Below are 26,835 nucleotides of genomic sequence, written 5' to 3'. Positions count from 1 at the left end.
AACTAATAGAGGAAAAACTAGGGAAGCATCTGGAACACATGGGCACTGGAAAAAATTTCCTGAACAAAACACCAATGGCTTATGCTCTAAGATCAAGAATCGACAAATGGGATCTCATAAAACTGCAAAGCTTCTGTAAGGCAAAGGACACTGTGGTTAGGACAAGACGGCAACCAACAGATTGGGAAAAGATCTTTACCAATCCTACAACAGATAGAGGCCTTATATCCAAAGTATACAAAGAACTCAAGAAGTTAGACCGCAGGGAGACAAATAACCCTATTAAAAAATGGGGCTCAGAGCTAAACAAAGAATTCACAGCTGAGGAATGCCGAATGGCAGAGAAACACCTAAAGAAATGTTCAACATCTTTAGTCATAAGGGAAATGCAAATCCAAACAACCCTGAGATTGCACCTCACACCAGTGAGAATGGCTAAGATCAAAAACTCAGGTGACAGCAGATGCTGGCGAGGATGTGGAGAAAGAGGAACACTCCTCCATTGTTGGTGGGGTTGCACACTGATACAACCATTCTGGAAATCAGTCTGGAGGTTCCTCAGAAAATTGGACATTGAACTGCCTGAGGATCCAGCTATACCTCTTTTGGGCATATACCCAAAAATGCCCCAACATATAAAAAAGACACGTGCTCCACTATGTTCATCGCAGCCTTATTTATAATAGCCAGAAGCTGGAAAGAACCCAGATGCCCTTCAACAGAGGAATGGATACAGAAAATGTGGTACATCTATACAATGGAATATTACTCAGCTATCAAAAACAATGACTTTATGAAATTCGTAGGCAAATGGTTGGAACTGGAAAATACCATCCTGAGTGAGCTAACCCAATCACAGAAAGACACACATGGTATGCACTCATTGATAAGTGGCTATTAGCCCAAATGCTTGAATTACCCTAGATGCCTAGAACAAATGAAACTCAAGATGGATGATCAAAATGTGAATGCTTCACTCCTTCTTTAAAAGGGGAACAAGAATACCCTTGGCAGGGAATAGAGAGGCAAAGATTAAAACAGAGACTGAAGGAACACCTTCAGAGCCTGCCCCACATGTGGCCCATACATATACAGCCACCCAATTAGACAAGATGGATAAAGCAAAGAAGTGCAGACCGACAGGAGCCGGATGTAGATCGCTCCTGAGAGACACAGCCAGAATACAGCAAATACAGAGGCGAATGCCAACAGCAAACCACTGAACTGAGAATACGAACCCTGTTGAAGGAATCAGAGAAAGAACTGAAAGAGCTTGAAGTAGCTCGAGACCCCTTATGAACAACAATGCCAAGCAACCAGAGCTTCCAGGGACTAAGCCACTACCTAAAGACTACACGTGGACTGACCTTGGACTCTGACCTCATAGGTCGCAATGAATATCCTAGTAAGAGCACCAGTGGAAGTGGAAGCCCTGGGTCCTGCTAAGACTGAACCCCCAGTGAACTAGACTGTTGGGTGGAGGGCGGCAATGGGGGGAGGTTGGGGAGGGGAACACCCATAACGAAGGGGAGGGGGGGGAATGTTTGCCCGGAAACCGGGAAAGGGAATAACACTCGAAATCTATATAAGAAATACTCAAGTTAATAAAAAAAAAAGAAAGAAAGAAAAAAAATAGAAGTAAGATAGGATCTATCTCTTATTAACATCCTATCTGTTTATTTATGTGTGACACATTGGGATTTGTAACAACTGAAAATGTATCACAGTAAGAATGAAGGGTATCATACAATAAAACTCAATTACTTTCTTGTTTAGCGAATAATATAGGGAGCGACTGTCTTGCTTCTGCAGTGATCTGCCTGTTTGGATGTGTACTGCCTATGTCTTCCTTTTACCTCCCATCCTTGAGGAAAAAAGAAGTCCCAGGTACAATTTTCCTGCCACCCAGCAACTGGGCAGAGGGTGAATGGTGCCTATAATCTTTTCATTTTTGATATTTCATCCCTTTCCTACTGAGTGGATCACTGACCAATATTTATGCTTTAATGTAGTTTTATTTTCTGCTTTAAATATAATTTGAGACATCATAAACATTCACCAACTGAAGTAGATAAAAAGTTAACATGTTTAGTCAATTAAAATTAATAAATAGCAGAGTTCATTTTAAACACCAAATTTGCTTTTATAGCTTTGTAAATCAAGCCATGAAGAGCCTAAGGAGACTCCTTAACAGTTTTTGCTATGGTTGTCTGTGTGTTATGGAGTAAATTATTTGTATACTGATGTTAAGAGATTTTCAAGCTCTGGGGATGTAGACTAGTAATAAACATTGACATTTATTGATCTTTTCATTAATTGCTTTAACATTTGTAATAATCTAGTCTTCCTTCAACTGATGAGGAAACTATGTGTATAAGTACCAGGGCTTAGATAAATCGAGGTTCCACAATGATGCTGGGCTGACAGCAAGGCCTCTGTGATCAGACACCCAGTGCATGCCATAGAGCTTGGCAGTTCTTTTATGCATATGTGCCTGGACCGTTCCACAGGCCTTGCACAGGGACTTCCAGAATGTACATACAAAAGAATATTCATTAAGACAATTGGTTGTGGATATAGACCTCTTCTGGGAGACACATCCAGAGCATGTCAAATACAGAAGCGAATGCCAGCAGCAAACCACTGAACTGAGAACAGGACCTCCGTTGGAGGAATTAGAGAAAGGACTAAAAGAGCTGAAGGGGCTTGCGAACTCATATGAACAACAATGCCAACCAACCAGAGCTTCCAGGGACTAAACCACTACCCAAAGACTATACATGGGCTAACCCATGGCTCCAACTGCATATGTAGCACTAATAGCCTTGTTGGCGAACAAGTGGAAGGGAAGCCCTTGGTCCTGCCAAGGTTGGACCCCCAGTGTAAGGGATTGTCGGGGTGGGGCTGTAAGGGGGGGTTTGGATGGGGAGGGGAACACCCATATAGAAGTGGAAGGGGAGGGATTATGGGGCTGATGGACAGGAAACTGGGAAAGGGAATAACATTTGAAATGTAAAAAAGAAATACCCAATTTAATAAAAATGGAAGAAAAAAATATTCCAAAAAGAGAAAGAAAGAAAGAAAGAAAGAAAGAAAGAAAGAAAGAAAGAAAGAAAGAAGGAAGGAAGGAAAGAAAGACAATTGGTTGGGACATGGACCATAGTCTGGAATCGTTTCATACAATTGAGAGCTTTACCATTGTAATATAAAAGTGGAATGTCGACTAGGTATCGTAGAGATGGGCCAGCTTGGAAAGCACTTTGTATGTGTGTCTGTGCACTCACATTTGAGAGCCTGTGAAGGATGTGGTAGTGAGGTAGTTACACGCGTTAGAGACTACTGCCGTATCTACGCCTTTGTCTTCCATGTGACCTCTAGACTTCCCTGTGTTGTGTTTTCCTACTAATGTCTAGTCTCTGTGGGACTGCCAGCATTCTACGTCTCTTTCATCCAGTCATTTATAGCATCACTTCATTCCTCTTCTAATTGTTTTAAATGTAATCTTCATTGAGTTACAATTTATGTAAGATAAAGTCTCCCCTTTTAAAGTGTCCAAGTTGATAGATCTTGGCAATTGTGTCTAATCTTGTAACCACTGACTACAGTGAAGATTTCTACGTATGCTTTTTATGCTCTTCAACCCTTCCTCTTCCTCAACTGATATGGTTCTATCTTCACCTTTACTAAGATGTCATGCCAACACAATCCTATAGTGTAGAGGTATTTCATATTGCTTCATGTATCAACATCATACCCTTTTTTTAGGCAGAGTACTAGTCTGTAGTAAGTCTGGCCACTTGTTTGTAGGCTGGGTCAATTTAATTATTCCCAGTTTCTGACTAACATGAATAAATAGTTTCTACAAGACCTTTTGTGGGAAGCTGTGGTCAAATTTTACTAACCCTAGACAGGCCACTGATGTCAGAGCAAGGAAATAATTCCAGTCAAGTATGGCTAAAAGCTTCGAGGTTAGTGGAATTACTTACAGGATGCTGGATAAAGGTTTATTTTCAAGAGCATGGGTGTTTCAAAGGTATCCATATCGCAAAAAAATTAATAATAATAATAAATTAAATTAAAGTTAAAAAATCCATAAAAACAAAAAACAAACAAACAAATAAAAAAACCCAAAAACAATAACAAAGAAAACCCATGCCATCTTGGATGATAAATTAGAAAACTTCATTTTGCATACATACCTTCTTGGCAGTTCTGCTAGTGGTGTAGTTTCTTGTTGGCTGCTCATTTATATAGTTTTTCCTCAGCAACTGTCATTGTATAACTCTTTTGAGAGAATGCCTTCAAATCTTGTAAGTTTGAGTGTTTTGTTTACTTCCAGAGTCTTAAGAAGCCCCTCTCTAGAAAGAAATGCTTGAGTTTGAGGACATAGCTACATTCGCCTTCTGTCATTGTGAATGTGCAGTTTATACTGACGTCTGCCTATACTTACCTTGGTTGAGTCTGTAGAATCCAGACTATTGAGCCACTTCCTAAGAGCCCCTGGACTGTTTTCTGACAGCCAGTGTTGCTATATTAATGCCAGCAATGGAGACGTTCCCGACATTCTTCAGTAGCACTCACGGTTGACAGTCAAAAGTTTTAGCCATTCTAGAGGGTGGTAGTAGCATCGTATTGTTGATTAAGCTCTCATTTATTTAATAGTTAATAATATTGGATGTGTCCTTGTGAGCTTAGCTTCCATTTATATGTGTTCCTTTAAAGGGGTGGAGGGCATTTTGTGACTATTGTCTTTTACGAATTCACTGTAGATTCTGTCAACCAGCACTAGGCTAGATGTATTTCCTCTAGTTTGTTACTTGATATCTATTTTGATAGTTGTTTCTTCAAAGCTGTCAAAGCTTTAAATAGGTCAGGTAAATTTTTCCAAGTTTTGTCCTGGGAGTTGGGGAACCTTTACTTATCATGTGCTCTGTGACCTGTTTGTAGTCACCCTTTAAAAGTGAAGAGGGGTTGTCACACAGGACTAGATAATATCAGTTGATGCAAAAGATTATTTATCTACTAAATTACTTCTGCAAGTTAGTGAAAAGTTCATTTAATTAAATTAGAACTTCTTTCTAATTCTTTTTATTTGTTTTAAAAATGTATACTATATATTCTTAAAGTCAGCAGGACATATCTTGATCACAGTTCATTCATTAAATATTGAAACTAAGGCCGGTTAATTCTCACATTTCATGGTTTTTGTTTCTCTTGTCTATGTAAAACTATCCACGAGGCCTGACTCTACATGTGGAAGGAATATGATTATTGTAATCATAAAATTTTTATTGAATCCTTAAAATAGTAACTACAAATAAAAGTTATGATCAAAACATGCAAAGTAAATTAAGAATAGACTCAGTATTTACTAATATGATAATAAATTATTTAACAATAAATAATTAAAAATTTAACACTTGATTTCTAAGATCATCCAAGAAATAACAAATTCAAGATAATATAAGGTGTATAAAGCTCACAATGAAAACTACAAAAATATGATAATTGTATTAAGTAAGATTAAAAATAAATGGATAGAGACACTATATTGAATTTTGAGTACCGAGCCAATTTAAATATTTATTTGCTAATTAATTCTAAATGATATTGAAAATGTTTTGTTTGTGCTTGTTTTGCAATCATATTTTATTTCTGCTATTTTTAGTAGTTGAGTCTCATTATGCAAGTGGAGACTTTTTCCTCAGATTTTTGTTGATGTTGTTGTGTTTTTCATGGCAGGGTTTCTCTGAGTAGCCCTGGTTGTCTGGGAACTTGCTCTGTAGACCATGCTGACCTCAAACTCAGGTATCAATCCATCTCTGTCTCCCAAATGTGTGGATTAAAAGTAGTTACTACCATTCCCAGGTCTCTGATTTTTGACAGAATTGAATTGGTGCTGTATTTTCAATGTTAGGTACAATTTACTGATAAACACATTGTGGATATAATTTTTAGGCCTAATTTCTAATTATAGTTTCAAAAGTGAATTCAAAATCCCCATTGCTACTTTGTTAGGTTTATTATTTTGTGACTTACAAGACAAAATTTCTTAAAATCTAAATTGTCAAATTATTAGGTAAGGCAGTATTGATTGATTGATTGATTGACTGTATCTGTCATATCTGAAATTATATCTCATCTTCCTCCTTTGAATTGATAATTTGATTTTATTTTCTTGAGCAGGCTAGCTGCAGATCTCTTAGTTTCAGAACCAGAACCACCCCATGCTACGATAGGATTAGTAGGTCAGTGGAGCCTGCTGTGTTGAAAAAGACCTATTTCTATTTCTGTGGAAATTACAGTTCCATGAACAGTTTTACAAGAAAGAGAGTGAAGATGCCAACACATGTTCAATATTTTGTTAAATGCAGCAAGTGAACTAAACAAGGTTTTTGATAAAGATGAGGGGAGTAGAGAACCAAGGTTGTGCCCTATGCACAGAAGTCAATTTGAGGCTATAATAAGTCACCTGAAATCTGAGGACATCAGTGAGCTGGCCAGTGGAGAGTTAATTAATGTCGTGGTAAACTGAGAGAGCTTCTTGTGTGAGGCTGTACAGGTAGGATGGCATTAGGGGAGTCAAGTAAGTGGGCAGAGTAGAATGTGGAAGAACTGGGCAGAATTAAGCTTAGTACTAACTTGTGAACCACTTTAGGCCATATGGTTCTTAACTTAATGGGTTGTGGGATATGCAAACAAATATTTATGAAACAAGGTACTGAGTTCTACAATTTTTAATCCATAATCTTTAAACATTAAGATACTAAATTCGTGTATTGCAACTACTCAACTGTGCACAGCTGAGTACACAACTCACAACTCATAGTATACAACTTCCCTAAGAAACTACCTAGTGAGACTGTTCCATGAAATAGATAGTCGGCCTGGCTTTAGCTGATAAGTTACACTTCCCAAACTCCTGAGACGAATCAAGCTCTGTAATATGGTCTTAGGTTTAAAAAAAATGCAGAGTGCCCACACCCGCGGATCCCGGCCCGCAGCAGCTCTCTGCTCCCAGACCCGGTGAGAGAGAGACCCAACCGCCTGGTCAGGTGGGCACTCCTGAGGCTGCAGAGCGGAAGAGACCACCAACACTGCTCACCCCTGCCCACATCCCTGGCCCAAGAGGAAACTGTATAAGGCCTCTGGGCTCCCGTGGGGGAGGGCCCAGGAGCGGCAGGACTTCTGCGCCTGAGACACCGCCACTGGAACCTGAAAGAAACAGACCGGATAAACAGTTCTCTGCACCCAAATCCCGTGGGAGGGAGAGCTAAACCTTCAGAGAGGCAGACAAGCCTGGGAAACCAGAAGAGACTGCTCCCTGCACACACATCTCGGACGCCAGAGGAAAAAGCCAAAGACCATCTGGAACCCTGGTGCACTGAAGCTCCCGGAAGGGGCGGCACAGGTCTTCCTGGTTGCTGCCGCTGCAGAGAGCCCCTGGGCAGCACCCCACGAGCGAACCTGAGCCTCGGGACCACAGGTAAGACCAAATTTTCTGCTGCAAGAAAGCTGCCTGGTGAACTCAAGACACAGGCCCACAAGAACAGCTGAAGACCTGTAGAGAGGAAAAACTACACGCCGGAAAGCAGAACACACTGTCCCCATAACTGACTGAAAGAGAGGAAAACAGGTCTACAGCACTCCTGACACACAGGCTTATAGGTCAGTCTAGCCACTGTCAGAAATAGCAGAACAAAGTAACACTAGAGATAATCTGATGGCGAGAGGCAAGCGCAGGAACCCAAGCAACAGAAACCAAGACTGCATGCCATCATCGGAGCCCAATTCTCCCGCCAAAACAAACATGGAATATCCAAACACACCAGAAAAGCAAGATCTAGTTTCAAAATCATATTTGATCATGATGCTGGAGGACTTCAAGAAAGACATGAACACACTTAGGGAAACACAGGAAATCATTAATAAACAAGTAGAGGCCTACAGAGAGGAATGGCAAAAATCCCTGAAAGAATTCCAGGAAAACACAATCAAACAGATGAAGGAATTAAAAATGGAAATAGAAGCAATCAAGAAAGAACACATGGAAACAACCCTGGATATAGAAAACCAAAAGAAGAGACAAGGAGCTGTAGATACAAGCTTCACCAACAGAATACAAGAGATGGAAGAGAGAATCTCAGGAGCGGAAGATTCCATAAAATCATTGACTCAACTGTCAAAGATAATGTAAAGCGGAAAAAGCTACTGGTCCAAAACATACAGGAAATCCAGGACTCAATGAGAAGATCAAACCTAAGGATAATAGGTATAGAAGAGAGTGAAGACTCCCAGCTCAAAGGACCAGTAAATATCTTCAACAAAATCATAGAAGAAAACTTCCCTAACCTAAAAAAAGAGATACCCATAGGCATACAAGAAGCCTACAGAACTCCAAATAGATTGGACCAGAAAAGAAACACCTCCCGTCACATAATTGTCAAAACACCAAACGCACAAAATAAAGAAAGAATATTAAAAGCAGTAAGGGAAAAAGGTCAAGTAACATATAAAGGGAGACCTATCAGAATCACACCAGACTTCTCGCCAGAAACTATGAAGGCCAGAAGATCCTGGACTGATGTCATACAGACCCTAAGAGAACACAAATGCCAGCCCAGGTTACTGTATCCAGCAAAACTCTCAATTAACATTGATGGAGAAACCAAGATATTCCATGACAAAACCAAATTTACACAATATCTTTCTACAAATCCAGCACTACAAAGGATAATAAATGGTAAAGCCCAACATAAGGAGGCAAGCTATACCCTAGAAGAAGCAAGAAACTAATCGTCTTGGCAACAAAACAAAGAGAATGAAAGCACACAAACATAACCTCACATCCAAATATGAATATAAAGGGAAACAATAATCACTATTCCTTAATATCTCTCAATATCAATGGCCTCAACTCCCCAATAAAAAGACATAGATTAACAAACTGGATACGCAACGAGGACCCTGCATTCTGCTGCCTACAGGAAACACACCTCAGAGACAAAGACAGACACTACCTCAGAGTGAAAGGCTGGAAAACAACTTTCCAAGCAAATGGTCAGAAGAAGCAAGCTGGAGTAGCCATTCTAATATCAAATAAAATCAATTTCCAACTAAAAGTCATCAAAAAAGATAAGGAAGGACACTTCATATTCATCAAAGGAAAAATCCACCAAGATGAACTCTCAATCCTAAATATCTATGCCCCAAATACAAGGGCACCTACATACGTAAAAGAAACCTTACTAAAGCTCAAAACACACATTGCACCTCACACAATAATAGTGGGAGATTTCAACACCCCACTCTCATCAATGGACAGATCATGGAAACAGAAATTAAACAGTGATGTCGACAGACTAAGAGAAGTCATGAGCCAAATGGACTTAACGGATATTTATAGAACATTCTATCCTAAAGCAAAAGGATATACCTTCTTCTCAGCTCCTCATGGTACTTTCTCCAAAATTGACCATATAATTGGTCAAAAAACGGGCCTCAACAGGTACAGAAAGATAGAAATAATCCCATGCGTGCTATCGGACCACCACGGCCTAAAACTGGTCTTCAATAACAATAAGGGAAGAATGCCCACATATACGTGGAAATTGAACAATGCTCTACTCAATGATAACCTGGTCAAGGAAGAAATAAAGAAAGAAATTAAAAACTTCTTAGAATTTAATGAAAATGAAGATACAACATACTCAAACTTATGGGACACAATGAAAGCTGTGCTAAGAGGAAAACTCATAGCGCTGAGTGCCTGCAGAAAGAAACAGGAAAGAGCATATGTCAGCAGCTTGACAGCACACCTAAAAGCTCTAGAACAAAAAGAAGCAAATACACCCAGGAGGAGTAGAAGGCAGGAAATAATCAAACTCAGAGCTGAAATCAACCAAGTAGAAACAAAAAGGACCATAGAAAGAATCAACAGGACCAAAAGTTGGTTCTTTGAGAAAATCAACAAGATAGATAAACCCTTAGCCAGACTAACGAGAGGACACAGAGAGTGCGTCCAAATTAACAAAATCAGAAATGAAAAGGGAGACATAACTACAGATTCAGAGGAAATTCAAAAAATCATCAGATCTTACTATAAAAACCTATATTCAACAAAATTTGAAAATCTTCAGGAAATGGACTATTTCCTAGACAGATACCAGGTATCAAAGTTAAATCAGGAACAGATAAACCAGTTAAACAACCCCATAACTCCTAAGGAAATAGAAGCAGTCATTAAAGGTCTCCCAACCAAAAAGAGCCCAGGTCCAGATGGGTTTAGTGCAGAATTCTATCAAACCTTCATAGAAGACCTCATACCAATATTATCCAAACTATTCCACAAAATTGAAACAGATGGAGCCCTACCGAATTCCTTCTACGAATCTACAATTACTCTTATACCTAAACCACACAAAGACACAACAAAGAAAGAGAACTTCAGACCAATTTCCCTTATGAATATCGATGCAAAAATACTCAATAAAATTCTGGCAAACCGAATTCAAGAGCACATCAAAACAATCATCCACCATGATCAAGTAGGCTTCATCCCAGGCATGCAGGGATGGTTTAATATACGGAAAACCATCAACGTGATCCATTATATAAACAAACTGAAAGAACAGAACCACATGATCATTTCATTAGATGCTGAGAAAGCATTTGACAAAATTCAACACCCCTTCATGATAAAAGTCCTGGAAAGAATAGGAATTCAAGGCCCATACCTAAACATAGTAAAAGCCATATACAGCAAACCAGTTGCTAACATTAAACTAAATGGAGAGAAACTTGAAGCAATCCCACTAAAATCAGGGACTAGACAAGGCTGCCCACTCTCTCCCTACTTATTCAATATAGTTCTTGAAGTTCTAGCCAGAGCAATCAGACAACAAAAGGAGATCAAAGGGATACAGATCGGAAAAGAAGAGGTCAAAATATCACTATTTGCAGATGATATGATAGTATATTTAAGTGATCCCAAAAGTTCCACCAGAGAACAACTAAAGCTGATAAACAACTTCAGCAAAGTGGCTGGGTATAAAATTAACTCAAATAAATCAGTTGCCTTCCTCTATACAAAAGAGAAACAAGCCGAGAAAGAAATTAGGGAAACGACACCCTTCATAATAGACCCAAATAATATAAAGTACCTCGGTGTGACTTTAACCAAGCAAGTAAAAGATCTGTACAATAAGAACTTCAAGTCACTGAAGAAAGAAATTGAAGAAGACCTCAGAAGATGGAAAGATCTCCCATGCTCATGGATTGGCAGGATTAATATAGTAAAAATGGCCATTTTACCAAAAGCAATCTACAGATTCAATGCAATCCCCATCAAAATACCAATCCAATTCTTCAAAGAGTTAGACAGAACAATTTGCAAATTCATCTGGAATAACAAAAAACCCAGGATAGCTAAAGCTATCCTCAACAATAAAAGGACTTCAGGGGGAATCACTATCCCTGAACTCAAGCAGTATTACAGAGCAATAGTGATAAAAACTGCATGGTATTGGTACAGAGACAGACAGATAGACCAATGGAATAGAATTGAAGACCCAGAAATGAACCCACACACCTATGGTCACTTGATTTTTGACAAAGGAGCCAAAACCATCCAATGGAAAAAAGATAGCATTTTCAGCAAATGGTGCTGGTTCAACTGGAGGGCAACATGTAGAAGAATGCAGATCGATCCATGCTTATCACCCTGTACAAAGCTTAAGTCGAAGTGGATCAAGGACCTCCACATCAAACCAGACACACTCAAACTAATAGAAGACAAACTAGGGAAGCATCTGGAACACATGGGCACTGGAAAAAATTTCCTGAACAAAACACCAATGGCTTATGCTCTAAGATCAAGAATTGACAAATGGGATCTCATAAAACTGCAAAGCTTCTGTAAGGCAAAGGACACTGTGGTTAGGACAAAACGGCAACCAACAGATTGGGAAAAGATCTTTACCAACCCTACAACAGATAGAGGCCTTATATCCAAAATATACACAGAACTCAAGAAGTTAGACCGCAGGGAAACAAATAACCCTATTAAAAAATGGGGTTCAGAGCTAAACAAAGAATTCACAGCTGAGGAATGCCGAATGGCTGAGAAACACCTAAAGAAATGTTCAACATCTTTAGTCATAAGGGAAATGCAAATCAAAACAACCCTGAGATTTCACCTCACACCAGTGCGATTGGCTAAGATCAAAAACTCAGGTGACAGCAGATGCTGGCGAGGTTGTGGAGAAAGAGGAACACTCCTCCATTGTTGGTGGGATTGCAGACTGGTAAAACCATTCTGGAAATCAGTCTGGAGGTTCCTCAGAAAATTGGACATTGAACTGCCTGAGGATCCAGCTATACCTCTCTTGGGCATATACCCAAAAGATGCCTCAACATATAAAAGAGACACGTGCTCCACTATGTTCATCGCAGCCTTATTTATAATAGCCAGAAAATGGAAAGAACCCAGATGCCCTTCAACAGAGGAATGGATACAGAAAATGTGGTACATCTACACAATGGAATACTACTCAGCTATCAAAAACAACGAGTTTATGAAATTCGTAGGCAAATGGTTGGAACTGGAAAATATCATCCTGAGTGAACTAACCCAATCACAGAAAGACATACATGGTATGCACTCATTGATAAGTGGCTATTAGCCCAAATGCTTGAATTACCCTAGATCCCTAGAACAAACGAAACTCAAGACGGATGATCAAAATGTGAATGCTTCACTCCTTCTTTAAATGAGGAAAAAGAATACCCTTGGCAGGGAAGGGAGAGGCAAAGATTAAAACAGAGACTGAAGGAACACCCATTCAGAGCCTGTCCCACATTTGGCCCATACATATACAGCCACCCAATTGGACTAGATGGATGAAGCAAAGAAGTGCAGACCGACAGGAGCCGGATGTAAATCGCTCCTGAGAGACACAGCCAGAATACAGCAAATACAGAGGCGAATGCCAGCAGCAAACCACTGAACTGAGAATAGGTCCCCTATTGAAGGAATCAGAGAAAGAACTGGAAGAGCTTGAAGGGACTCGAGACCCCAAAAGTACAACAATGCCAAGCAACCAGAGCTTCCAGGGACTAAGCCACTACCTAAAGACTATACATGGACTGACCCTGGACTCTGACCCCATAGGTAGCAATGAATATCCTAGTAAGAGCACCAGTGGAAGGGGAAGCCCTGGGTCCTGCTAAGACTGAACCCCCAGTGAACTAGTCTATGGGGGGAGGGCGGCAATGGTGGGAGGGTTGGGAGGGGAACACCCATAAGGAAGGGGAGGGGGGAGGGGGATGTTTGCCCGGAAACCGGGAAAGGGAATAACACTCGAAATGTATATAAGAAATACTCAAGTTAATAAAAAAAAAAATGCAGAGTAAGGATCGCAGAGAGAATTTTGAAGTATGAGAACTTATTTTATTACAGTATAATATAATTTTATTAAAATATAATTTTAAAATGTACCACTCTACTAGAAAGGATGCCTGTGATATAAAGTAATGCTGGAATGGCATGGAGTGGAGGCACGAGATAGGGGACATCTCTGAGTGGGGTGTACATCATACAGAGAGGAAGTACGATGACCCAACTGGAGACTGATAAAAAAAAAAAAGATCTAAGAAACAAACACATTAAAGCATTCCTAAGCAGATGCTTAGATTATCTAACAAGTCTGGACAAATGTTTAGATGTTAAAATACATTTGTGTGAACAGTGAGTTGAAAGGTGAACAAAGCAAAAGAGGATATTGAAATTCCTCAACACCTTATCGCTTTTTTGTTGTTGTTGCTGTTAATGTTTTCTTTCTTGTCATTGTTGTTTTGTTTTTGGATTTTTGTTTTACCAAATAAACCCAAACTCCAAGTGCTATCGAGGACTTGTATAGCCTACACCCACAAACCCGGGCTAAATTTATTTGTTCTCATTTCCCTGGGAATGAAGCTCATCTTCCAGATTGATTTCCATCTGGAAATTTGGCTTTTCTTATCTGAGAGATCAACTGTTCCCTCCCCACATTTTTTTTTTAAATCCAGGAAACATTTCTAGATGTTTCCTAAAGTTCTTTTGACTATGACTCACAGTTCGAACAACTTTTTTGCAAGGTCTTATTTGTGATTCTGTTGAATCCGTGTTTCTTTTGTCTCACTAGGGTTGTAAAATTCATCGGGATAATCAGAGCTTCCTGCAAAATACTTGTCTTAATGTAGAGAATTCTCTAGAGCTGAGTAAACACATTGATTAATTGATACAAATATCAGTAACATTGAAATTTCTACATGAGCACAAGCTCATGCAAAAACCAATTCGTAAATTTGATGAATGTTTTTGTTAGAATTTCTAAATCACTCTTCACATTGTCATTTAGTATGCATGCATAGAGTATTCTACTTTAAAACATTGTATTCTGAATACTTATAAACATTTATATGTCTGTTTTTTCATTCGTAAAACTATTTTCTGTCTAAAGGTAGAAAGGCATGTCCTAGTAATGAGTTATGAAATTGCCCTGGAAGAGGACACTGAGCAGAGTTGCGAATGTCACAAAGAAGACACAGCAAAAGCTCAGTGACTTTAAAGTTTGAACAGTTATGTATTCGTCCCTTTGTCTCTTTGTGCAGCTGTAACTAAGTGCCATCAAATAAGTGGTTTATAAACAACAGAGATTTATTACCCGATAGTCAATGTAGGGAAGTTGAAAACGAAGGCACAAGAGTACTAATGAGGGCTGGTTTTCTGGTCTTTAGGCAACACACCTCTACAGTTTCAGATTGTTAGAGGGGTCAGGGCAGCTTTTGAGGGACATTTTTAATGAAGCCTTAATTACCTTCTGAAAGCTTCATCTTCTGAAATCCTCACTTTTGGGAAGTATTTTCAATTTTATAAAAATTTGAAGAACATAAACATTCAAACCACAGCAAAGTCGCAATAGAAGTTCCTGAGATTCTAAGTTTCTTGGTACCTTTAATCTGGAGTGTATAATGAATAATATTTTTTTCCTTGGGGTATATAAAATGATGCAATTAAATGAGGCAGTTTGCTTTAAACACACAAGAAGAGAATGTAGGAATATCCTGTAATTTAAGACTGAAGTCTACCACTGACTGAATAGACTTCTGAGCTTGATCATAACTTCCTGTCTCCAGACAAGAATCCATTTAGCTAGCACCTGATATTCCTGAAAAGTTCCCCATGCTAATGAGATATTTCAGTACCATAAGCCTTCAAGCAATGAACTTTGTCCATCCTTTATAATCTGAGCCCCATCCCCAAATTATATAAGCCTCGAATAATCACAACTAAAGTTGATATGCCTTCCAGCAGCTGGTCCTTGTGTTGTCTTTTACCATATGTAAATACAGATCTTCTAAAACTTACATCTGTTTTTTGCACCCTTTGCCCTCATAGACCAATGTCGGCCATCAATTCCTGGGGACTGAGAGGATCAAAAGAGAATTACTCCAAGAAAAACTATCTTAAAAATGCAAATAAGATAGATGGAGCTTCATGGATGCTTCTGACTCAGGAGTCCTCCATGAGCCCAAAGTGTTGGAGACTGTGTATGCTAATGAACACAAAAGAAAGCATGTAATATGTCCTTCATTCCATGTCATTAAGATCCCTGAAGAATAACAGGTGTGAAGGTTAACAATTTTGTAGAGATAACTGTTTCTTGTACTGAATGGAAGCATTATCTGTCAATAAAAGGCTGCTTGGTCAATGAGTTGAAGCAAGATTAGAAGATGGGCTATCTGATAGAGAGGAACTCTGGATACGTAAGTGTATGGGATTTGCCCCAACCACGGGGCATGATTTAGAATAATATAAACAGGTAATTAGGATATGAGCTAATCCGGGAATAGAGCCAAAGCTATTTGTCTAAGTATTTATTCATATGTAAGAAATCTCAGCACCATTATTTCTGAGAACAAAGTGGATAGATGGGAAAACATGGGGTAAAGGTAGATTCTACCTCACAGCTTTGTTCCAATTTATTTGACTTCGTGGCTCACATTGTTCCTTTAGACTGGAGCTGGCTGCCCTTCTAGTGCACTAAATAATCATTTTTCATAGTAAGGCAATGTTGCCCTCTCAACATAGCTTCTTCACTATAGGACTTCTGGTCATTAGTAACAGCACAGGATCAAACTCAGGTAATAGGGTTCGATGTTCCTTTCTAAGCAGATGCCTTTAGTATTCTGTGCTGTGAATGATCTCTGAATATTGCCAGGATTTCTTTTCACATGCCCACACTGCAACACACATATACACATATCACACAGCCCACCATGATGACACGGGTGATATTGGTTATCCTCTGTGGATTTGCTGCTGGTTCTGACTATTGCTCCTAGAAGACATGAGGGTAGTGCATGTGGGAGCCTTTAAATGTAACTTCTCCATCAACCCCTATTCTATGTAAATTTCTATGTAGACATTTTATCTAACTGACATTATTGGATTCATGAACATCACAATCATAGCCAAAGGCACTTCCAGGCACTTGTGCCTGACTAAGGTTTTTCTATAGTGACCACATCATTTCCTTTACATATATCTCAAGCTTCTCGGTCTTAGCAACATTGGATCACAGTTTAGCTTTTCTATTGAAGATCATTGTATACATGAAATTTCCAACAAGCATAAAGATGCACTAGACCATGAAAAGAACACCTGGTTATAGTGTGAGAACTGAGAAGGAAGGTAGAATTTTGGTGTCTCAACATTAATTGACATCCCATGCAATGGGCCACCCGACTTGTTTCTCAATCTTCATGTGTACACTCATCAAGTGAAAACAACTGACATTGACTTGATATTACAAATACATTTTAATAAGCTGGGGGATTAAAACAAGCAAGTAACGAGTCTGAACTATATAAAAGCATCCCAGAGTTAAATTATTTTACATAATTCTGAACTTGGAATGTGTTAGAAATGTTCATTTCAGCACTACTCATTGTATAAATAGATCATCCAAAGTAACATTACTATCTCACCCAGGTTTTAAATCCTGTCACCCATTTTTTTCAGGTAAATAGATTTATACTTATGAATGAATCTTGTCCTATACTGGATCTCAAAGCTACCTGAAACTTATCTCTTATTTATTGTATTGACGTGATTGAATCTACTTTAAAATGGAAAAGGAATTTCTACCCTAACACTGAGCTTATACCCACTGTCTGCAATGAATGTAGTCATTTGAAGACACAGGCTCCCTAATATTAATAATGAAACATCTAGATCATTGAGACAGTCAGCTTTCTGAGTCTTCTTTTGAGTTATTTGGATGTTTATATGCTTGGGAGAAGTGAGGAGGCATGACCTCTTTAGATTTCTCTTTCTTCTTCCTGTTCTCTCTCAACCAGTAGCTAAAGCTCCTTCTACATCCAGATCTCATGGTATAGTAGAAAAGGTAGCTTTGGGGAGTTTGGATCTTGTCATGTAGCGTTGTTCTCACTCTACTTACTTACTTACTACATTCTTACACTACTCATTTCCAGCTGGAGCTTTGTAAATGTATCAGGTATTTCCTTATTGGGAAAGTTCATGTGAGCATTACCTGTGTCAAATGTCTGTAATGATTTCCAAACTTCTTCCTTTCTCTTTCATTCCATATCTTGGCTCTTGCATGATTTTCTAAATAGAGTCAGCTCAGTCTGAGGAGATGGGGAGTCAGATATCTCTTTTGTGAAAAGCAACTTACTCCTTAGAGCAGTATGATCCTTTTACTGCTTCTCAGGCAGAGAAATCTGTCTCTTGCCTTTAAATCCCTTCAACATATATCAGATACTTATGGTTTGTTCCTTTGAACTTCAGGAAAACATATATTTTTATTTATTTAAGTCACAATCGAACATGCTAATTATTTTCCCATGGGCCACAGTTGATCTTTGTAAGTAACTTGAGATGACAGTGACTATTCTTTTTGCTTCAAGTTATTAGGAAGAAGGTAGAAAATCCTCCAGTGAGGCTCCTCAAAGCATCATTCCTTTGCTCAATGTGCGTGGGCTTTGGCTTATAGGGCAGAACCACCAACATGATTACCTTGTGTATCCCACATATATATTTATGATTCTGCTGTGAAATGTGTCATTTCGAATATGAAATTTCTGATCTGCAATATGAGTTTTATCAACATTTTGTTTTCAATATGCTTCTGAGAAAGGGATGTATGTTATTTATTAAATCTTCTTTTGATTCTTCTTCTTCTTCTTCTTCTTCTTCTTCTTCTTCTTCTTCTTCTTCTTCTTCTTCTTCTTCTTCTTCTTCTTCTTCTTCTCCTCCTCCTCCTCCTCCTCCTCCTCCTCCTCCTCCTCCTCCTCCTCCTCCTCCTCCTTCTCCTCCTCCTCCTCCTCCTCCTCCTCCTCCTTCTTCTTCCCACTTCTTACAATAGTGATTTGGTTGAATAAAGTATAGTCTCTGGATTTTGACATCTAGGAATCAAATGAGACTTTAAACTAATAACCCATTCTACTCTAGCTGTGAACACTCTTTGCTGTTTCTTAAAGTTATGCCAGAAACTAGGAACATCTTCACACTATTCTTAGCAGGTTGAAAACTTCTACTCTCAGATGTCTTCATCCTAAGTCCTTTATGGTTTTAAAATGTCATCTGAGGCCATTTGGTCAGCCAGTTTAAGCTTGTAACCTATTCTCTCAATTTTGCATCTCCCTCTCCCTGGTCATTTTCATTATAACACCACCATCATATAGTATATAAATGATTTAATTGAGTTTATCATTTAACATCTTCTTTCTAAATATTACTCTAAGAGGATACATGTGTCTTGCTATTGTTTTCTGAGTGACTAGAAACATTCCTTGCATATATGTGAGGAAGACTTTCATTAGATATTTTAATTGGCTAATTATCTCTTTGTAATGACATCATAAAAATGTAATTCAGACACCTCTTTTCCCAGAAAGCAATTATAAGTCTATACCTATAAAACTTGGCCAATGGGACCACTTTTCCTAAACCTTATTTTGTAATGAGTCTAGATATTTTTTAGTGCTTGAAGACAAAAAGCGACACTTAAAAACATACTACTGTGTAGAAACATAATATTAGGTAGAAAAAAATTTTTTTTTTTTATTAACTTGAGTATTTCTTATATACATTTCGAGTGTTATTCCCTTTCCCGGTTTCCGGGCAAACATCCCCCTCCCCCCTCCCCTTCCTTATGGGTGTTCCCCTCCCAACCCTCCCCCCATTGCCGCCCTCCCCCCATAGACTAGTTCACTGTGGGTTCAGTCTTAGCAGGACCCAGGGCTTCCCCTTCCACTGGTGCTCTTACTAGGATATTCATTGCTACCTAAGGGGTCAGAGTCCAGGGTCAGTCCATGTATAGTCTTTAGGTAGTGGCTTAGTCCCTGGAAGCTCTGGTTGCTTGGCATTGTTGTACTTTTGGGGTCTCGAGCCCCTTCAAGCTCTTCCAGTTCTTTCTCTGATTCCTTCAATAGGGGACCTATTCTCAGTTCAGTGGTTTGCTGCTGGCATTCGCCTCTATATTTGCTGTATTCTGGCTGTGTCTCTCAGGAGTGATCTACATCCGGCTCCTGTCGGTCTGCACTTCTTTGCTTCATCCATCTTGTCTAATTGGGTGGCTGTATATGTATGGGCCACATGTGGGGCAGGCTCTGAATGGGTGTTCGTTCAGTCTCTGTTTTAATCTTTGCCTCTCCCTTCCCTGCCCAGGGTATTCTTTTTCCTCATTTAAAGAAGGAGTGAAGCATTCACATTTTGATCATCCGTCTTGAGTTTCGTTTGTTCTAGGGATCTAGGGTAATTCAAGCATTTGGGCTAATAGCCACTTATCAATGAGTGCATACCATGTATGTCTTTCTGTGATTGGGTTAGCTCACTCAGGATGATATTTTCCAGTTCCAACCATTTGCCTACGAATTTCATAAACTCGTTGTTTTTGATAGCTGAGTAATATTCCATTGTGTAGATGTACCACATTTTCTGTATCCATTCCTCTGTTGAAGGGCATCTGGGTTCTTTCCAGCTTCTGGCTATTATAAATAAGGCTGCGATGAACATAGTGGAGCACGTGTCTCTTTTATATGTTGAGGCATCTTTTGGGTATATGCCCAAGAGAGGTATAGCTGGATCCTCAGGCAGTTCAATGTCCAATTTTCTGAGGAACCTCCAGACTGATTTCCAGAATGGTTTTACCAGTCTGCAATCCCACCAACAATGGAGGAGTGTTCCTCTTTCTCCACATCCTCGCCAGCATCTGCTGTCACCTGAGTTTTTGATCTTAGCCAATCGCACTGGTGTGAGGTGAAATCTCAGGGTTGTTTTGATTTGCATTTCCCTTATGACTAAAGATGTTGAACATTTCTTTAGGTGTTTCTCAGCCATTCGGCATTCCTCAGCTGTGAATTCTTTGTTTAGCTCTGAACCCCATTTTTTAATAGGGTTATTTGCTTCCCTGCGGTCTAACTTCTTGAGTTCTTTGTATATTTTGGAAATAAGGCCTCTATCTGTTGTAGGATTGGTAAAGATCTTTTCCCAATCTGTTGGTTGCCGTTTTGTCCTAACCACAGTGTCCTTTGCCTTACAGAAGCTTTGCAGTTTTATGAGATCCCATTTGTCGATTCTTGATCTTAGAGCATAAGCCATTGGTGTTTTGTTCAGGAAATTTTTTCCAGTGCCCATGTGTTCCAGATGCTTCCCTAGTTTTTCTTCTATTAGTTTGAGTGTGTCTGGTTTGATGTGGAGGTCCTTGATCCACTTGGACTTAAGCTTTGTACAGGGTGATAAGGATGGATCGATCTGCATTCTTCTACATGTTGCCCTCCAGTTGAACCAGCACCATTTGTTGAAAATACTATCTTTTTTCCATTGGATGGTTTTGGCTCCTTTGTCAAAAATCAAGTGACCATAGGTATGTGGGTTCATTTCTGGGTCTTCAATTCTATTCCCTTGGTCTATCTGTCTGTCTCTGTACCAATACCATGCAGTTTTTATCACTATTGCTCTGTAATACTGCTTGAGTTCAGGGATAGTGATTCCCCCTGAAGTCCTTTTATTGTTGAGGATAGCTTTAGCTATCCTAGGTTTTTTGTTATTCCAGATGAATTTGCAAATTGTTCTGTCTAACTCTTTGAAGAATTGGATTGGTATTTTGATGGGGATTGCATTGAATCTGTAGATTGCTTTTGGTAAAATGGCCATTTTTACCATATTAATCCTGCCAATCCATGAGCATGGGAGATCTTTCCATCTTCTGAGGTCTTCTTCAATTTCTTTCCTCAGTGTCTTGAAGTTCTTATTGTACAGATCTTTTACTTGCTTGGTTAAAGTCACACCGAGGTACTTTATATTATTTGGGTCTATTATGAAGGGTGTCGTTTCCCTAATTTCTTTCTCGGCTTGTTTCTCTTTTGTATAGAGGAAGGCAACTGATTTATTTGAGTTAATTTTATACCCAGCCACTTTGCTGAAGTTGTTTATCAGCTTTAGTAGTTCTCTGGTGGAACTTTTGGGATCACTTAAATATACTATCATGTCATCTGCAAATAGTGATATTTTGACCTCTTCTTTTCCGATCTGTATCCCTTTGATCTCCTTTTGTTGTCTGATTGCTCTGGCTAGAACTTCAAGAACTATATTGAATAAGTAGGGAGAGAGTGGGCAGCCTTGTCTAGTCCCTGATTTTAGTGGGATTGCTTCAAGTTTCTCTCCATTTAGTTTAATGTTAGCAACTGGTTTGCTGTATATGGCTTTTACTATGTTTAGGTATGGGCCTTGAATTCCTATTCTTTCCAGGACTTTTATCATGAAGGGGTGTTGAATTTTGTTAAATGCTTTCTCAGCATCTAATGAAATGATCATGTGGTTCTGTTCTTTCAGTTTGTTTATATAATGGATCACGTTGATGGTTTTCCGTATATTAAACCATCCCTGCATGCCTGGGATGAAGCCTACTTGATCATGGTGGATGATTGTTTTGATGTGCTCTTGAATTCGGTTTGCCAGAATTTTATTGAGTATTTTTGCGTCGATATTCATAAGGGAAATTGGTCTGAAGTTCTCTTTCTTTGTTGTGTCTTTGTGTGGTTTAGGTATAAGAGTAATTGTGGCTTCATAGAAGGAATTCGGTAGTGCTCCATATGTTTCAATTTTGTGGAATAGTTTGGATAATATTGGTATGAGGTCTTCTATGAAGGTTTGATAGAATTCTGCACTAAACCCGTCTGGACCTGGGCTCTTTTTGGTTGGGAGACCTTTAATGACTGCTTCTATTTCCTTAGGAGTTATGGGGTTGTTTAACTGGTTTATCTGTTCCTGATTTAACTTCGATACCTGGTATCTGTCTAGGAAATTGTCCATTTCCTGAAGATTTTCAAATTTTGTTGAATATAGGTTTTTATAGTAAGATCTGATGATTTTTTGAATTTCCTCCGAATCTGTAGTTATGTCTCCCTTTTCATTTCTGAAATTTGTTAATTTGGACACACTCTCTGTGTCCTCTCGTTAGTCTGGCTAAGGGTTTATCTATCTTGTTGATTTTCTCAAAGAACCAACTTTTGGTTCTGTTGATTCTTTCTATGGTCCTTTTTGTTTCTACTTGGTTGATTTCAGCTCTGAGTTTGATTATTTCCTGCCTTCTACTCCTCCTGGGTGTATTTGCTTCTTTTTGTTCTAGTGCTTTTAGGTGTGCTGTCAAGCTGCTGACATATGCTCTTTCCTGTTTCTTTCTGCAGGCACTCAGCGCTATGAGTTTTCCTCTTAGCACAGCTTTCATTGTGTCCCATAAGTTTGAGTATGTTGTATCTTCATTTTCATTAAATTCTAAAAAGTTTTTCATTTCTTTCTTTATTTCTTCCTTGACCAGGTTATCATTGAGTAGAGCATTGTTCAATTTCCACGTATATGTGGGCATTCTTCCCTTATTGTTATTGAAGACCAGTTTTAGGCCGTGGTGGTCCGATAGCACGCATGGGATTATTTCTATCTTTCTGTACCTGTTGAGGCCCGTTTTTTGACCAATTATATGGTCAATTTTGGAGAAAGTACCATGAGGAGCTGAGAAGAAGGTATATCCTTTTGCTTTAGGATAGAATGTTCTATAAATATCCGTTAAGTCCATTTGGCTCATGACTTCTCTTAGTCTGTCTACATCACTGTTTAATTTCTGTTTCCATGATCTGTCTATTGATGAGAGTGGGGTGTTGAAATCTCCCACTATTATTGTGTGAGGTGCAATGTGTGTTTTGAGCTTTAGTAAGGTTTCTTTTACATATGTAGGTGCCCTTGTATTTGGGGCATAGATATTTAGGATTGAGAGTTCATCTTGGTTGATTTTTCCTTTGATGAATATGAAGTGTCCTTCCTTATCTTTTTTGATGACTTTTAGTTGGAAATTGATTTTATTTGATATTAGAATGGCTACTCCAGCTTGCTTCTTCTGACCATTTGCTTGGAAAGTTGTTTTCCAGCCTTTCACTCTGAGGTAGTGTCTGTCTTTGTCTCTGAGGTGTGTTTCCTGTAGGCAGCAGAATGCAGGGTCCTCGTTGCGTATCCAGTTTGTTAATCTATGTCTTTTTATTGGGGAGTTGAGGCCATTGATATTGAGAGATATTAAGGAATAGTGATTATTGCTTCCCGTTATATTCATATTTGATGTGAGGTTATGTTTGTGTGCTTTCATTCTCTTTGTTTTGTTGCCAAGACGATTAGTTTCTTGCTTCTTCTAGGGTATAGCTTGCCTCCTTATGTTGGGCTTTACCATTTATTATCCTTTGTAGTGCTGGATTTGTAGAAAGATATTGTGTAAATTTGGTTTTGTCATGGAATATCTTGGTTTCTCCATCAATGTTAATTGAGAGTTTTGCTGGATACAGTAATCTGGGCTGGCATTTGTGTTCTCTTAGGGTCTGTATAACATCAGTCCAGGATCTTCTGGCCTTCATAGTTTCTGGCGAGAAGTCTGGTGTGATTCTGATAGGTCTGCCTTTATATGTTACTTGACCTTTTTCCCTTACTGCTTTTAATATTCTTTCTTTATTTTGTGCGTTTGGTGTTTTGACAATTATGTGACGGGAGGTGTTTCTTTTCTGGTCCAATCTATTTGGAGTTCTGTAGGCTTCCTGTATGTCTATGGGTATCTCTTTTTTTAGGTTAGGGAAGTTTTCTTCTATGATTTTGTTGAAGATATTTACTGGTCCTTTGAGCTGGGAGTCTTCACTCTCTTCTATACCTATTATCCTTAGGTTTGATCTTCTCATTGAGTCCTGGATTTCCTGTATGTTTTGGACCAGTAGCTTTTTCCGCTTTACATTATCTTTGACAGTTGAGTCAATGATTTCTATGGAATCTTCTGCTCCTGAGATTCTCTCTTCCATCTCTTGTATTCTGTTGGTGAAGCTTGTATCTACAGCTCCTTGTCTCTTCTTTTGGTTTTCTATATCCAGGGTTGTTTCCATGTGTTCTTTCTTGATTGCTTCTATTTCCATTTTTAATTCCTTCAACTGTTTGATTGTGTTTTCCTGGAATTCTTTCAGGGATTTTTGCGATTCCTCTCTGTAGGCTTTTACTTGTTTATTAATGTTTTCCTGTGCTTCCCTAAGTGTGTTCAGGTCTTTCCTGAAGTCCTCCAGCATCATGATCAAATATGATTTTGAAACTAGATCTTGCTTTTCTGGTGTGTTTGGATATTCCATGTTTGTTTTGGTGGGAGAATTGGGTCCGATGATGGCATGTAGTCTTGGTTTCTGTTGCTTGGGTTCCTGCGCTTGCCTCTCGCCATCAGATTATCTCTAGTGTTACTTTGTTCTGCTATTTCTGACAGTGGCTAGACTGTCCTATAAGCCTGTGTGTCAGGAGTGCTGTAGACCTGTTTTCCTCTCTTTCAGTCAGTTATGGGGACAGAGTGTTCTGCTTTCGGGCGTGTAGTTTTTCCTCTCTACAGGTCTTCAGCTGTTCCTGTGGGCCTGTGTCTTGAGTTCACCAGGCAGCTTTCTTGCAGCAGAAAATTTGGCCTTACCTGTGGTCCCGAGGCTCAGGTTTGCTCGTGGGGTGCTGTCCAGGGGCTCTCTGCAGCGGCAGCAACCAGGAAGACCTGTGCCGCCGTTTCCGGGAGCTTCAGTGCACCAGGGTTCCAGATGGTCTTTGGCTTTTTCCTCTGGCGTCCGAGATGTGTGTGTAGAGAGCAGTCTCTTCTGGTTTCCCAGGCTTGTCTGCCTCTCTGAAGGTTCAGCTCTCCCTCCCACGGGATTTGGGTGCAGAGAACTGTTTATCCGGTCTGTTTCCTTCTGGTTCTGGTGGTGTCTTAGGCACAGGGGTCCTGCCGCTCCTGGGCCCTCCCCCACGGGAGCCCAGAGGCCTTATACAGTTTCCTCTTGGGCCAGGGATGTGGGCAGGGGTGAGCAGTGTTGGTGGTCTCTTCCGCTCTGCAGCCTCAGGAGTGCCCACCTGACCAGGCGGTTGGGTCTCTCTCTCACCGGGTCTGGGAGCAGAGAGCTGCTGCGGGCCGGGATCCGCGGGTCGAAAAAATTTTTACAATTATTCCATGTCCTCTGGTTTTTGGTGTGTGAAATCTTTATTTCATGGTTTTAAAATAATAACAACTAGAATTTTGTTTTTATTTTTGCTTTACTGACTCCTGCTTTTTCAGTATCTTAAATATACCTATATACTGTATCCCTTAATGGGAAAATGAAACCAAGTAGCATGGGAGGAGACACTGACAACTTGTACAATCTTTGTACACATTTCAATTGTCCTGTAAACATTACACGGGTGTAACCTTTAAGGGTTACTTAAGTACTTTGTAATTTAAGTTTGTAATATAGTAGCTCAATTCTTACTTAAGTATAAAAACAGAAATAACTTAAAACAGAAAGAGAGGGGAAGAGGTAGGAGGGAGGGAGGAAAGAATAAGTAGTCCAGACAATGTATCACATAGATATTAAGAGGAGATGAGAAATCAAACACCAAAGAGCCACTGATGTTGGAATAACAAGATGAACAAGGGTGAAAACAAAAGGTAACAGACTTTGGTAACCTGCTCACCTGCTTGAAATGCTAACAGAGCTGAATTAGTGGAAACCTAAGAGGAAAGAACGACCAAGTGCTTCATGAGACAGAATGCACAGGGGTGTAGGGAGAGATCCTTTCCTGATGTACAACCTGAAAGGTCAGATTCAAATGAAAGCCAGCTCTCAGAGCAGGGGAAGAACAAGAAACGAATCTACTAGAAGGTGGGGTGGAACTGATAAACATCCTAAGAACTAGATGTGATATTTTTACACACAGAGAGGCAGACATACACACACACATTTTCCTATAACTATTAATGAAAAGTAGGCCTACTTACACGTTTTCTTTGTCTTTATAGATAATAAAGTCATAATTTATTCATGTTTTGTAAGTTTACATATATTTCTTTTGAGACAATTTCTCATTTTTTAGCCTTCAGGTCTCTAATCCCCATCCTTTTAGTACTGGGATTACAGGCATATATCCCTACTCCTGGCTAAGTATACTTTATCTTACTTGTTATTGAATCTTTTAGAAAAAAAATGTGTCCATTAATTTTGCTTTTTTGGAAGGTATTCTCCTATGAACTCATGTACGTTAGTTTTCAAATCACAAAACACGAATATCTGATTGATTGCTTTGCTAAATGTAATTGAAAACTCAGCACTGAAATCTGGTTACATGCTTCCCCCAACAGCTCGTTCACAGGACAGATGAGCTACCTAGTAGTTGTTTCTGGCAAGAATGAAATCCCATATGCCACATGAAGGGGTGAGAAGAAACCTAAAACTAAGACCGTACCA

General features: G+C 39.3%; 1 protein-coding gene across 12 annotated transcripts in view; it reads left to right on the top strand.

The window, feature by feature from the left end:
- The window catches only part of Cnbd1 (cyclic nucleotide binding domain containing 1), a 373,043-nt gene that overhangs the window by 82,137 nt on the left and 264,071 nt on the right, over positions 1-26,835 (top strand). For 7 of the 12 annotated variants that reach the window (XR_010051716.1, XR_010051715.1, XR_010051717.1 and 4 more), the window contains one exon: positions 5,743-5,808. The exons of the other annotated variants lie outside the window; for them this stretch is intronic. Coding sequence is in view for 3 of the 7 variants with exons in the window: in XM_063261273.1 (XP_063117343.1) it covers positions 5,743-5,808 (66 nt within the window). In the remaining 4 variants the exon portion in view is untranslated. The remainder of the gene's footprint in view (positions 1-5,742; positions 5,809-26,835) is intronic. 12 annotated transcript variants of the gene reach the window in all.

This window comes from Rattus norvegicus, chromosome 5 (genome assembly GCF_036323735.1).
Source record: "Rattus norvegicus strain BN/NHsdMcwi chromosome 5, GRCr8, whole genome shotgun sequence".
Classification (NCBI taxonomy): Eukaryota; Metazoa; Chordata; class Mammalia; order Rodentia; family Muridae; genus Rattus; species Rattus norvegicus.
This window is presented reverse-complemented; position numbering and strand designations above follow the sequence as displayed.